This window comes from Aulostomus chinensis, chromosome 23, assembly GCF_037954235.1.
Source record: "Aulostomus chinensis isolate RoL2024-O1b breed Wild chromosome 23, RoL_Achi_v1.0, whole genome shotgun sequence".
Classification (NCBI taxonomy): Eukaryota; Metazoa; Chordata; class Actinopteri; order Syngnathiformes; family Aulostomidae; genus Aulostomus; species Aulostomus chinensis.
In genome coordinates, this window is record NC_141342.1 from 18854251 (window position 1) to 18867341 (window position 13091).

At 43.1% G+C, this 13091-nt stretch overlaps 1 protein-coding gene across 3 annotated transcripts in view; it reads right to left on the minus strand.

Annotated features, from left to right (window-relative positions):
• cox10 (cytochrome c oxidase assembly factor heme A:farnesyltransferase COX10) overlaps positions 1–7851 on the minus strand; it is a 28131-nt gene extending 20280 nt beyond the window's left edge. The window contains exons 1-5 of one of the 3 annotated variants that reach the window (XM_086195935.1): positions 7725–7838; positions 7033–7196; positions 6327–6469; positions 5887–6232; positions 5271–5395 (exon numbers count right to left, since the gene is read on the minus strand). In XM_086195935.1, coding sequence (XP_086052061.1) covers positions 5271–5395; positions 5887–6232; positions 6327–6469; positions 7033–7069 — 651 coding nt within the window. In that variant the 5' untranslated portion in view covers positions 7070–7196; positions 7725–7838. The other 2 variants (XM_086195936.1, XM_086195937.1) reach the window with 2 other exon arrangements.
• Positions 7852–13091: the final 5240 nt, after the last annotated feature.

A 13091-nucleotide genomic window follows, 5' to 3' on the forward strand; every position in this document is an offset into this window, starting at 1 on the left:
TAATCCACCAAGGTGTAAGCAGCTGTAATTTCATTCCAGTAGTTTGCCAGGAGTTCCTATTTGGGAAACAAATCCAACCATCGCCAGCATGCAGTGAATCTTGGGAGATTCTGGGCATCAAGAACCGATGCCAAGTTTGGGCGTTTGGATTTTTGTCATTTCATCTTCCTAACTGAATGTTTTTCTCCTCCTCAATTTAAAAGCGCAAACAAACATGATCATTAGGCATATTCTTCTTGCAAAGACTTTCAACAAGTCTTTCACAAAACTGGGTAACTAATGGTGCTGAAAATAGTACAGTCCAACCCCAGTCCACCCGCTGGGTTCTCCAAATTCAGGAAAAGAATTTTAAAGACCCTCGGGACTGGTACAGCCTTGAAGTATTGCTACGACACATCCGGGATTCATGTAACCTTTGAAGTCTGCATCATAGCGGCATGCTTGAAACAGTATACGAAAGTGTAGATCCTGACTCATTTCTTTTCACCAATCAACACTTGGTCACACATGGCAACCATCTTGTATATCGCCCATATTTCTGTCCTTCAACAGTCTCCTTGGATTGTACTGAGAATTTCATTGACATTCCATGGTCTTCGGTGACAACTTCCCTGCTCGTCTGGCTTCCTGTGTAGCTGATGCTGAAAAAAAATGAGGCAGCGCTGGCTAGAGAGTCACTTGGCTGACACTAAGGTGTTTCCATAGATTCAAATAATATTCAAGCATTGGAAGGTTCACTCGATTCCGGTTATTGTGCTCATAAAAACAGATCTTCATGGCATTGGCAACGACTTGAATCATTGTGAAAATAATAAAACAAGTCGGGCTTCACAGCTGTAGTCCTGCAATCACGAATTAGATTAAAACTGTACTTTCAAATTTGAATTTTGTGACATATATCATACGCAATAGGAGACAGAATTCTTTGCATGAGCTAATGATGTGTTGAGAACCCATACACTCCGAGGAGCTGACCAAGATGCTCACAGCAGACGACCAGAAGCAGGGTAAATAATGCATGCCCGAACAGGACAAGGGAGAAGGGCGTAGTTTGGAGTGGTAGGAGTAGATGGGCCGGGGGCTTGTGGGGGCTCGCTTATGCGTGCCAGCCTCAGACAGCTCACCGCAAGAGAGAGGCAGACACAAAAGAAAGCTCACTGTCATAGTCACGAAAACAGAAATGACACCAGGCAGCCACAAAACAAGCCAGCTTGAATTTACATCAAAACAAACACGCACACTGACATGGTGTGGCTTACACTAAAGCCCCTGTCAAAATAGTCAAACAATACTTATTTGACAGTAAAAGTCCATATCGGGTCTGGTATACACTACTGAGGATCTCAGACTTCCCCTGGGACTTTTAGGCACCAGCCTGAAACTCTCATCAGACCCAATTATCCAATTAGTTGAAGTAGTGGCCAGACAGGAAGGTGATGACGGCTGGAACACCTGCAGAGGTTGTGCCTGGTGAGGGGGGCCCAGAGGTCCAAAAGGCAAGACCAATGAGCACTTTTCTGCTAACATTAACCAGGATTCCCTCGCTCCAAATCAGAGGAAGTTCTGTGTTGAAATCATCCTTTGGAGCAGGTACTTTTTTCCAGGGAAGGCTTTCTTCAAAATATTATCCCTGGTCAGTCACAAGAACTGACAAAAGTGGTCTCAGCAAGAAAGGGGTGTAAACAAAAGCTAACGTGAAAATTTCCTACACAACTGGAAGGTAAAAATAATTACAGCCCCGTGCAGCTGGAGCTGACAGTCCTCTGACTGTAAGAGAGAGATGACAGCATCAAGTCTCTTGACTGTGGTGAGAAACTCTAGACGGTGGCATGCCATTGTTACGTGACTCCGGGTGCTTACACCCTTCCGTCAGTTTCCTAAATGGAGTAGCATTTTAAAAAGAAACCACAACATTTCTGTTCGCCCTACGGGCACTTCCCAAAGGGACAAAGAGCAGCCGGCTTCTGACAGCTCTGTTGAAGGTCTTGCTGCCACTTCCAAGAGCCGAATCATTTTCCCTCTCCCTCCAGGCATTTTCCTGCTTTCCTCAAGGTAATTCAACTGTTGTGTGGTCACATATTTGTACAACCCTCTGTCTCTTCAGATACTACGATTTAGGGGATTAGGGCGGAGCAGGAGAATCCATTGGAAATTATCCTGACTGGGGTCTTTCACTGCTTTGATTTGTTCGTCAGGCGTTTGTTTGATTTTTCGTATAAGACTTCATAGCTTTGATCACAACTAACCACACTAATTTTGAAGCATCGGTTTTGCAAGATGAAAGGGAGTAAAAGAGAAAAGCCCTGGCAGCAGATCTGAAGGTGGAGTGTTTTTCCTCTCAACTTACTTCGTATTTTCAACATTATTAAGACAGAGAATGACAAACAAATAGATAACCAAGAGTCCGGAGATCAATTACACACAGGCAAGGGTGTGTTTTGCGCCAGACAACAGACAACCTTGAGCTGCAAAGAGGTGGGGAGTACCACCACAAAGTGCTGCAGGCCATGACGTGTTACACATGACATCCCTTGTGCTTCTGTGCGCATCATTACATAGAGAAAAAAGGAGGTTTTCCAAACAAAGCAAAACCAACAACTACTGTTACTTAGTCACCTTTTAAATGACAGACTGAAGCACTGCGCAAGTTCTTCTCAAAGTCAGCCTCACTCAAGCCGGGTGGCTTATTCATCCGAAACAACAGCCTAACCTTAGGACGGAGCCTATGATGGCATGACACGCACAACATCCCTACAGCAGAATGAATGTGACGCGAGGGAAGGCCCAGGCTCACACAGCAGCTACCAGCCACAAAAATAAAGAGAAGCCTTTGACTCAAACATCGCGCACGGCACTGATGAGTCTCAGGCTGACAAGCACAAGAACATTTGTGAAGAAATATTCCAGCTGGGTCTTTTTTACAGTTGATTGTATCCTTACAGAGAGTATGCAACGCATTTAAGAAAACCATCAATTGTAACATTTCTGACTCATGCTGGACCAAAATGTGTTTCACACAGAATTAAATGGTACTAGGCAGTATTTGCAGAGGTAGCTGACGGTGCGGTGACATGTGGGACTGTATTTGTGCACACACAACACTATGCGAGGCACGCTCTGCAGTGTGTGCAAACTGTGCAGCTCTCTTTGTTTTAATATGTTTGATAGGTGGCTGTCGTTTTACGTTGCCGTTTATAGACCAGTGTTAAAGCAGCTCTCTTCCCGGGAGGTGAAACCTGGCTTACAACCGTCTCACCAAACCAGAGGATCTCATCCTTCATCAACAGATGCCTGTGCAGAATCATCGGAATGTGGTGGCCCTGCCACATCAGCAACCAGGAACTCTGCCAGCTCACAGACCCGCTCCCTGTTCCGGTGCAGATGGCCGTACATTACGGAAAGATGACGATTACACAAAAGGCCTTTTACATGGAAGGAAAAAGGAAACGACAGCCACAAAACTCAGAGCAGATCGATAGAAATGTGGATGGTCGGGGCTGGATACATAATCCTGCACACCCAGGACAGAGTTAGATGGATGAACTATCAAAGAGTGACAAGATACAAGTCCAGTAAGTCCTTCCATCGACATACCTCCTACAATGGAAACTACATCGGGGCAGTGACACATTTCTGGGATTCCCTGCAGGTTTAAACACACAATTTGTGGCTGCAAATTATGGGAACACCTCCCACGAACTTCACCTCACCCAGGCACCCTCCCCGATGCAGAATTTTCAGCCAGACCACACTAGGGGAGACCAAACGAGAGGCACAAGAGGAAACGTTTCACAGAAGTTATGAAACCGTGTCATACCCTAATGTCACGTTGAGCGAGCGAAGAAAATGAAGACTGACAGCCCTGATGTGAGGGTGGGCCCACAGACAGAGGGACACTCAGCCACCTCTTACATCATTCAGTGCCTTGCAAATCTTGGATCTGGACTTTGGGCGACTCTCTTTGAACATGAGCGACATTCTTCAATCACTTGTGGGATTTATTTACGCACCTGTTCAGTGTGAGGTACGGATACACAGGGAGGTGGGAGCTCTGTGTCCAGCCAATCAAGATTCGACACAGTTTACTCTGAGTCTTGGACTGACACGCGAGTCCAGATGAACACAAAAATCGAGACTGTGTAAACGTTTGCACATCAGTATCATAGACGTACCCCCCCCCTGAGGTGGGATGCCATGGAGTCAAACTGTAACTATGATCCAGGAATCAAGACCAGGTCCCAAGACGATTATTATTTTTGGTGAAACACTTTGTAATTTTTGCAAAACAATGAAGACCACGAGGCTGTTGACGATAGGTGGATGGTTAGGAGGGGAGGGGGTGGTAATCAAGACCCTTGCCAAATTACAGGCCCAAAACACTACTAAGCACAGTTCAGTCCAGGGCGGAGGGAGGGGTCACTCATTATACTAACATTCTTAAGTCACAGAACAAATTCCAATGTACAATGTCAACACTAGGAGACAGAGGGAGGAGCTTTCGGCATTTTAAGTGTCTCGGAACACTCGCTCTCCTGTGTTTACAGCAACAAAAAAGCTTTCAGCGAGGAAATAATAATAGCGTTACAGTCCACTCAATGCAGATGTGAGATGCGTAGCTAAAGAGGAATGCAGAGCCGAGTGGGTCAAAGACAAGATGCACTCACTCTTTCAGCGTTTTCAGACAACACAAAGCAGGAGACGTGTGAATGAGGGTGTCGAGCAACAAGTTCACGTTTGAAGAAAATGTCAGCAAACAAAATGTTAGTAGGCCTTTAAAAGCCAACAGACAACCTGCCAGCTCTAATATATGAATCATTTGTTAAAAACGCAACAGTTTTTACCATAAACACCTCTACTGATTAAACAAGTAATATTTAAAACAAGCACTGACAAGTGTATCGATTGTTTTGCCTTCTTTAAGCTCACCTAAAACGTCTACATAAAGACTATTTTGCATTAAGTTCAGTGCATTAGCTTTAGTTTATCCATTTACAACTGTGCATGTTAAATAATTTTTTAAAAAGTGCTGTTTGTCGACAGCGCCCATCAAATGGTTTCATCTTCATTCCAGCTGGGGTTGAAGTTGTTTCATTGAAGTATTTGGACGTGGGTGGGTCCCACCAGTTAGTTTTACCTAACAAATATGTTGAATCCTTTGGGATCACCACGAAAAGATCAGACCCTCATCTGACGTTTGAATAATTCATCGTTTTGGAGCTGCTATTGTGAAAGACAGATATGAGATATCCAGAAATCCGTTCTGAGCCCACCTGGTTGATGGAATTGGCAGTACAGGAGGCGAGGCCTGTTCCCAGACAAGACACCAAGAAGATGACGGGGTCAAAGGGCACTGGCGCCATAGCGAAGCCAGCAGCTGCAGTCGTGACCACAAGTGCTACAAATAATGACAACAGAACAAAATAGGAAGTGAAGCGTTTTCTTTTTTATGCACTTGTCTACATCCATCCATCCATTTTCTACTGCTTTTCCTGTTGAGGGTCACGGGGTGGAGCCTATCCCATCTGCCTTCAGGCGAGAGGCGGGGTTCACCCTGGACGGGTCACCAGTCCATCACAGGGCCAACACACATAGAGACAGACAACCATTCACACTCACAGCCACACCTATGGTCAATTTAGAGTCTGGATTAACCTGGTCCCCTCTTGATGTCTTTGGACTGTGGGAGGAAGCCTGAGTACCGGAGAGAACCCAAACAGAAAGATCCCGTGCTCGAGCCAGGGCTCGAACCCGGAACCTTCCTGCTGTGAGGCGACAGTGCTGTCCACTGCACCACCGTGCCGCTCGTCTGCATCCATTTCTGTAATTACTGGCATGCATCAACTTTGTTTTTTGAAGATTAGCCACACAGCAAAGTAAAGAGACTACCTGTGAGTTTCATTTTGGCAAGTCGGGTGTAGACTTCTGGCAATTCCGCCCAATTAACTTTCAGCTGCTTCCACTGTCTGTCCTGACGAGCCTGCCTGGCCTCCTCCGTCTCCACCTGGACATGTGGAGTCTCGTCGGAAGTCGCCTCCATACCAGACACGGAACTTTTCTGTGATGCTGCATCTTCCGTCAAGGTGGACATTTCCTCTGTGACCACCGGCTCGATAGTTTGTAACCTCTGAACCTGCCTCTCAACACTGTCATCTCTCTCGTCCGCAAAGGCGATCACAGGAGCCCGTTTGGGGACAGCCCGCTGGTGGAGCTCACTGTTGTTCTTGGCTACATACTGAGAGGAAAACAAATGGAGAAGTTGGTCACCATGACAGTGGACGCCGTGCGCTGTTCGCTGTACAAAGAAGGCTGATGACAGTGAAAGCTACCTGACGTCTCAGGACGCCGAGATGCTGGTATGTCAGCCTGCTGGATGGATCGCTTCTGTGTAGCTGACAGACGCTGCGAGCTGTCTGGGTACATTGAGGGAGAGTTCCGACTAATTTCTGTTTCACGCTTACACCAATCAAACCTAAAAAGGAACATCAGACAAAATTCTTCAATAAAAATATATCATAAATTAAAAAAACGAACACTTCATAGAATAGGACATAAGCAGACAGCAGAGTTACACCTCAAGGCGAGGTTAAAGGAAATCAACCTGTTTTTTTGTTGGACAATAATATGTCCCTGACATTGTTGCAAAAATTGATGCCATCCTTTTAAGAACGTTTTAAGACACTGATGTCATGTTAATGTTGTCGCGCAATCATGCAAATACACAAAAGCAAAGAGTAATTAACTTGTTCAGAGCCAAACATTAAAATTTCCTATATAAAATAAGTCAGTTTGGTGGGGTTTTTTTGTAGTTTAAGTATGATGTGAAAAAAACAACAACACATTAACACACTTGGCAGTGTGAAGACCGCAATATCATTGATTTCATGACAATTTATTCAGGGACAAACAATCCAGCAAAGATGACAGTGACATCTTATGTCCAGCACCAGTCTGTGTCTCTGGTATGTGATCATTAATGATATGACATGATAAGGTCACCGAGCGAAGCCGTTACACAGTTTCGACATCACATACCTGCCTGCCTGCAACAGTTGTTGGGCATTACGCTCATAATCTTCACATTCCATGTCAGTGTGTAAAATACACTGAAATGAATCAACGCTGGTCGGACACGTCTCTGTCATACAGTTTGATATCCTGGTTTGTCCGACAGATTCTGTACATGTAAGAAACTTTACCTAAAAAATTAGAAATATAAGCCACAACCATTCCAAAAAAATCACAGAGCTACAAACTTAATCACAACTTTTACTGTAGATATGGGCATTAGAAAAGTGATTTGTTGCACAGCATATCTATATAGCGACATCAGAACATGCTGGATACGTAAGAATGTTTATTTGTAGAGTGACTCGCATTGTGTAAACGGAACTGTCACGTTACCCAACAGCTCCAAACACCTCCCCAAACAATGGCGTTGCCCTAAGAGAAGCGAATTTTTCGTACTATACGTCACTAAAACACTCACTGACAAACTTCAGCGAGCTCCATTTCCCATACATGCAGCTGACTCCTCTGTAAGGTCACTCACTGTTAGCCGCCTGCCAAGCACGCCACTGGGAAGGTTCACTCTGGGTCGGCGGCGTTAGCTTAGCATGCTTAGCTAGCTAACTTCCTCTTCCCCGCCGTTTCGAAAGCTCTCTTCCCGGACGCGCATTAAACTCGACGCCGACCTGTAAAGAGACGTGTTCACGGCGATCGGTTACCTGACAGCCGGCGGCACTGCGTTTTGTACATGTTCTCATCTCAAATGCCGGCTCCTGTTTCGTCCCCTTCACACGCAGCGCGCCGCCATTTTGACCTCGTTAGGTAAAGACAACTACTTCCGGGGCGAGAAAACGTCAACACGTAAAAAGAGCGACCGATCTAAATAAAAAGGCACAACAAGAAATTTCCTCGATCTTCAAAGGAATTATTTGTGAATTAAATGATCATATTAAATAAATCAAGCTTATAGACAATGTGAAAATATTATAGCTGTGTAAAACTTTACGCAAAATGTAAACTTTGATGAAAACTGATCTTTTGTTTTGGTTAATGACTCATGAATGAAGTTCATCTGTCTAAATAAATATTAAAAAGCTACAAAAATAAGCCTACTTTTGTGTGTGTGTGTGTGTGTGTGTGTGTGTGTGTGTGTGTGTGTGTGTGTGTTAGGTTTATCACATTGAGTCTATTAAAGTAAAAATGATATGATTGATTAAACACACAGCAAAGTATAAAAGTAAGAAAAAAGGTGTGGTATGCTACAAGGTAATTTGTCCTGTTAAATGCAGCTGTTTCTGTTTCAGAGTATAGGACAAGTGAGAGATCCAAATGTATTCCTTTACATCAAAAACAAATACTGCAAAAAAACATATCCAGACTGTAAATCATTACGACAGACTCAATATGCTGCATGTGGTAAATACAACAACAACAACAATACAAGCAAGTTAATGATGGATTTTAAACAAGATTCTTATTCTAAGTGATGTGGATAACCTTCCCCCCCCCCCCAAACAACTGGTAGACAATGGAAACATTATATGTCTCAAGAGTAATTCAGTGCTATATATAAACTGATATATTTAACAATGGTTTGTTCAGGTAGGAGTTCACCAGGTTCAGCTAAACTGATCCTGTGTGCAGGTTCAGGTGACTTCACCTTTGGGAAGATTTGTTTTGAAGTAAAATAGCGGAGCGCCTCCATATACCAGACAACTAGACGACGAGACCGCTGACAGGACAGGAACAGCGCCATTAACCTGGCCAACATGACATCATGACGAACAGTATTCTAAATACCACTTGAGGGGATATGCCAGGAATTACTCTGACTTATTTAACGGAACCATTGCAGCTGGCTCAAAGCTGTTTCTCTAGTGTTTACTTGTCAGAGACGAATGTTAAGAGTGTTATTTTTCCGTGATTCGTTTGATTCTAAACCGCCATTCAGTTTGTTGTCTGGACTTTCCCCCCCTGCTCTTATACATCCTCTGGGCAGCCCCGATGTTTGACCTGCTCTTCACGTGAATGGACAAGATGAAAACCACATAATCAACAACCGCCTCCTCTGCTTTTATAGGCAGACCAGAGATAATCAAACAGAAATAATGAAGATTATAACTGCAGAGTGTAATTTTCTTACTGGCCCAGGCAGATTATTGTACCCTGATTGAGATCATATTTCAATATAAAGACATGAAAGACGTACCTTTTGATTTAATTGCTAATTGGATTTCAAAGAGATCTAATTTTGAAGTTAATACGCTCAAGTGTGGCTCATTGCTCAGAATTTAGCATGCACAGACGACATGAAAAGGACGTTCTGCGAGCGACGGTGCAAGTAAACAACAAACAGTCATATGTTCTGTCTCTGAATCTAAATCTCACAGCAATCAAAGCGGAGCATCCTATTGTCCTGATTCATCTTGCTCATTCCACTCTACAGTCTCCTCTTCCTTCCCCGCTAAGATTACACGGGGTAATCTTCACGCACCATCAAGATGCAGGGTCTGATGAATGCCAACAACACACACACACACACACACACACACACACACACAAGGCCATACCAGATGCAACACAAGAGCGCTTTTATTACAGGAGATAACCATGATGCACTGTTCTACAAGATTTCATTCCACACTGCCCCGGTCAACCTATTTGGGTTTCAGTTTTCATGTGAGTGCTGAAAGGGGGGATTATTGCTTAACCTGTATTATTTATTATCATATGCAATTTAAACGCTCTATGTTCGTGTCATTTTGTTTCTGCAGAAACACAGTTACCAAGGGTAGGATCAGACCGGCCAAGTTTATGGCTGCGTAGGGCACCGCGTCAAACCATAATCTTTTGTGTAGCAATCTGCAGTCCACCGCTGCAGATGACTGACATCTTTAACGGAACGTCAAGGCCTCATATGAACAAACAGGCTCATTCATGAATCCACTGCCACCCCTCCTCGTTTGAATTGGACTGGAATAATATTTGTTTATTGCATCAAGGAATAGTTTATCCGCTGCCAATGAATTAGTTGGACAAGCTCAGCGGAATGAATTCCAGGGAAAATCTCGCCGTATCCCTCTGCCTGACCAGTATTCTGGCAGCTTGAGCAAATGAATTTTGACTGTGTAATTTGGTGTTTTATTAATGTGCGCATCTGTTCTGTATCTTAAAGTCTAGCTGAAACTGTATTTGTGTCGTGACGTATTTCCGAGAGAAACAAGAAAGGTGACACAGAGATTTTAAAAGATGCTGCATTTTTGTGACGTATTTTAGAGTGAAAACCAGGTGAAAAGGTGGGAAAGTAAAAGTTTGGATGAATCTGATTGGAATGCTGAAAGGTGGTCATAATGTTGGGTGAGTCCCTAACTGACAGAAAGAAAGAACGAGACCATTTTTTTTGCTCCATGTGGTTGCTGAAGCGGCCCTCTGTAATATACTACGCTCATAAGCTGGAGCTGTCACACATCCTGCTCTCCTCGAATGAATAACTAGAGTGGTGTGAGAATTAATTGTATAACCCTGAAATAAATTGGCATCGTTGAACATCGGGTTCCTTTATCTCAGACTCATTTTTTTGTGGGGGGGGGCTGAAGCTTAAATCAAGGTCTGTAGTTCATTCAAACTTATATTTGCTCATTTTTCTCGAAAGCATTAAACAAATCTATAAATGCCACATTTGTGAATTTTTAAGGATGTCTTCAAAAGGTAGTTGCTTACAAGTAGGTACACGAGTAAAGAGGTTGTTGAAAAGAATTAAAGATGGAGAGACATAAAACAGAAAAAGTGAGAAGCAAGTTGTGACGTCGTCTGAGCCGTGCGTTCACATCGTAACTTGTTCGTAGTGGAACGTTAGCTTTGTACTTAGCATCTGCGTCTACACTTGAAAAAAAAACTATAGAAGTGGTGCTCGTCGGGGAAAGCATGTTGCGGAATGAAATGTGTTCATATCATAAACATGTGTTTGCCACAGTACTTGTTTTCTGTGATGAAATTGTTTTGTGGTCCAAGGAACCCATGGTGATGCTAACGGTGTTTTGGGGGAAAGAAAAAGCAAGCTGGTTAAACGCACTTGCTTACCGTAAGCCCACATCTTGTTATGTTTCACAGGAAGGAAAAACTTTTTTTCACATAAAATTTTTTTAAAAAGGAATTGGTTGTTTTTTCATTTTTTGACGTAGGAGGTTGACCATGTTCACAATTTTTCTGAACTTAAAGGCTTTCAGAGGTATTTTTCATCCTATTGGGAAACATAACATGTTTGTCATTTGACTGAGTGGAGTTCCTCAGGACATACTGACATCTGTTTACGTATGGTTTTGTGAATTATTCCCCTAAAGTCAGGAAGCTCCATTTGTTTAGATAATTGCAGGATTCACCTCAGCAAGAGAAGACAAAACCAAACATGTCTTTAATGGCATCTGTCCATAAGGTGGCCCGAAAAGATGAGACCTGGAGAACAGATGGACAAAGTGGAGTGGAATGGCCCTGTAACAATAGAGACTTTGTGAGGTCTGGTCCTTTCATAGGACATTTACATTTATTCTTCCTCTGGTGGTGGTCTCAGTGTGAGGCCCTTTTATGTTGCTTTCACTGCATCTTGAAAAAATAAAATGGTTGTTAACATTGTCTCCAGAGAGAAACAAAGACACAAAAAATGGCAACGCTTGTTTTGGGTGAGGACATATCACAGTAAAATGCTGGCTGACATCGGAACATGAGGGGAAATATACAGAACTATTGCAAAATCAGCAAAGTACTTTCTGGTTGAAAGAGCTTGAAATGTTTCATATTCGCAATATGACTTTGGGAAGAATTTTGGTGTGTTCTTACAGTGTATTCTTTCTTCTTTTTTTAACCTCACCATTTAACTTAGTATTGTCATTTATTGTGGCCAAATCCTTTCAAAAATAATATATTTTTTTTCTTTAAGTAAGCAAGAATTAATTCTAAAGAGGTAATATGTCAGTAAGATTGATGAGCCGGCAACGTGTTAGGACGTCTGGCCGTCTGGTTTACTGTGACGCTGGTGTAGCAAGAGGAAATCGGGTCTCTTAAGCGATTTCAAGGGTCCAGGAATTTAGTCACTTTTTTATTTTTAACACAGCTCCTTGGCGCTTAGCGGTGAAAAGGTGACATGTTGAATCAATTCAATGAAACATGGGCCCCAGGTTGTGCAAACAAAGTGCTGAAGGGTAATTAATAGACATTAATGTGAAAGGCCCTGTTGCTCCATGCAAACAGCCTGCTTGGAACATATGGCCCTCACAAAATGGCCAAATCATTTTTTATTCTGGATTTACATGTCTCACACCAGGGAAAGCACTAAGTGCACATAATGAAACACCCCCTCCAAGGAAAACCCAATATACGGCCTAGTCAAATAACAGAGGCCTCCCAGACCTGTCATCGCCCCAGTTCATCTACGCTGATTTACAAGCACTGTCCTCCTGGCTTTAGTGCCATCACTAATCCCACAGGGATGACCATCTGAATGGCAGTGGAGTCAGACCTTTGAAAAAAAGAAAGAAAAAAAAAAAAAACAGACGCAGGCAAACGGCGCTGCATAACTCCAACCAGAAACAGATGCAGAGACACTGTCCTGTTTATAATTGATTTTCAAGGGCAACATCTTGTTGTCATAGTTTGTCTAACAAGCTCCTGGCTGGCGCCCTGTTGCTAATCAACTGCACGGTGTCTGATGGAGTAGCCAACCACCACAGCACCCTCTAATGAGGTGGAGTTTTCCTGTAGGACATACGTTTCTAGCAGGAATGAAAAATGAACTTTTAAGCCTTTTAGTAAAGATCCTATCCATTGTTCTCCTGTTCAACAATATACCAGAAAAAAATACAAGGAGACAATTCATTTGTATCAATATGGAACAGAGCTTTCTTCCTGTTGTATGTCCCAACAATATCGTGGCATTTGTTTTATCAGTATCTATCAAGCGGCACGTTTATGAGCTAATATACGTTAGCATTACGACATACAGCTAGCAAAATGGTGCATGGGTGAGTCTTTGGTTGTAGTGTCTTTGGCCAAAATACTGTTGTGGTACGCTGGTTCCAATGTATTTACGTTGA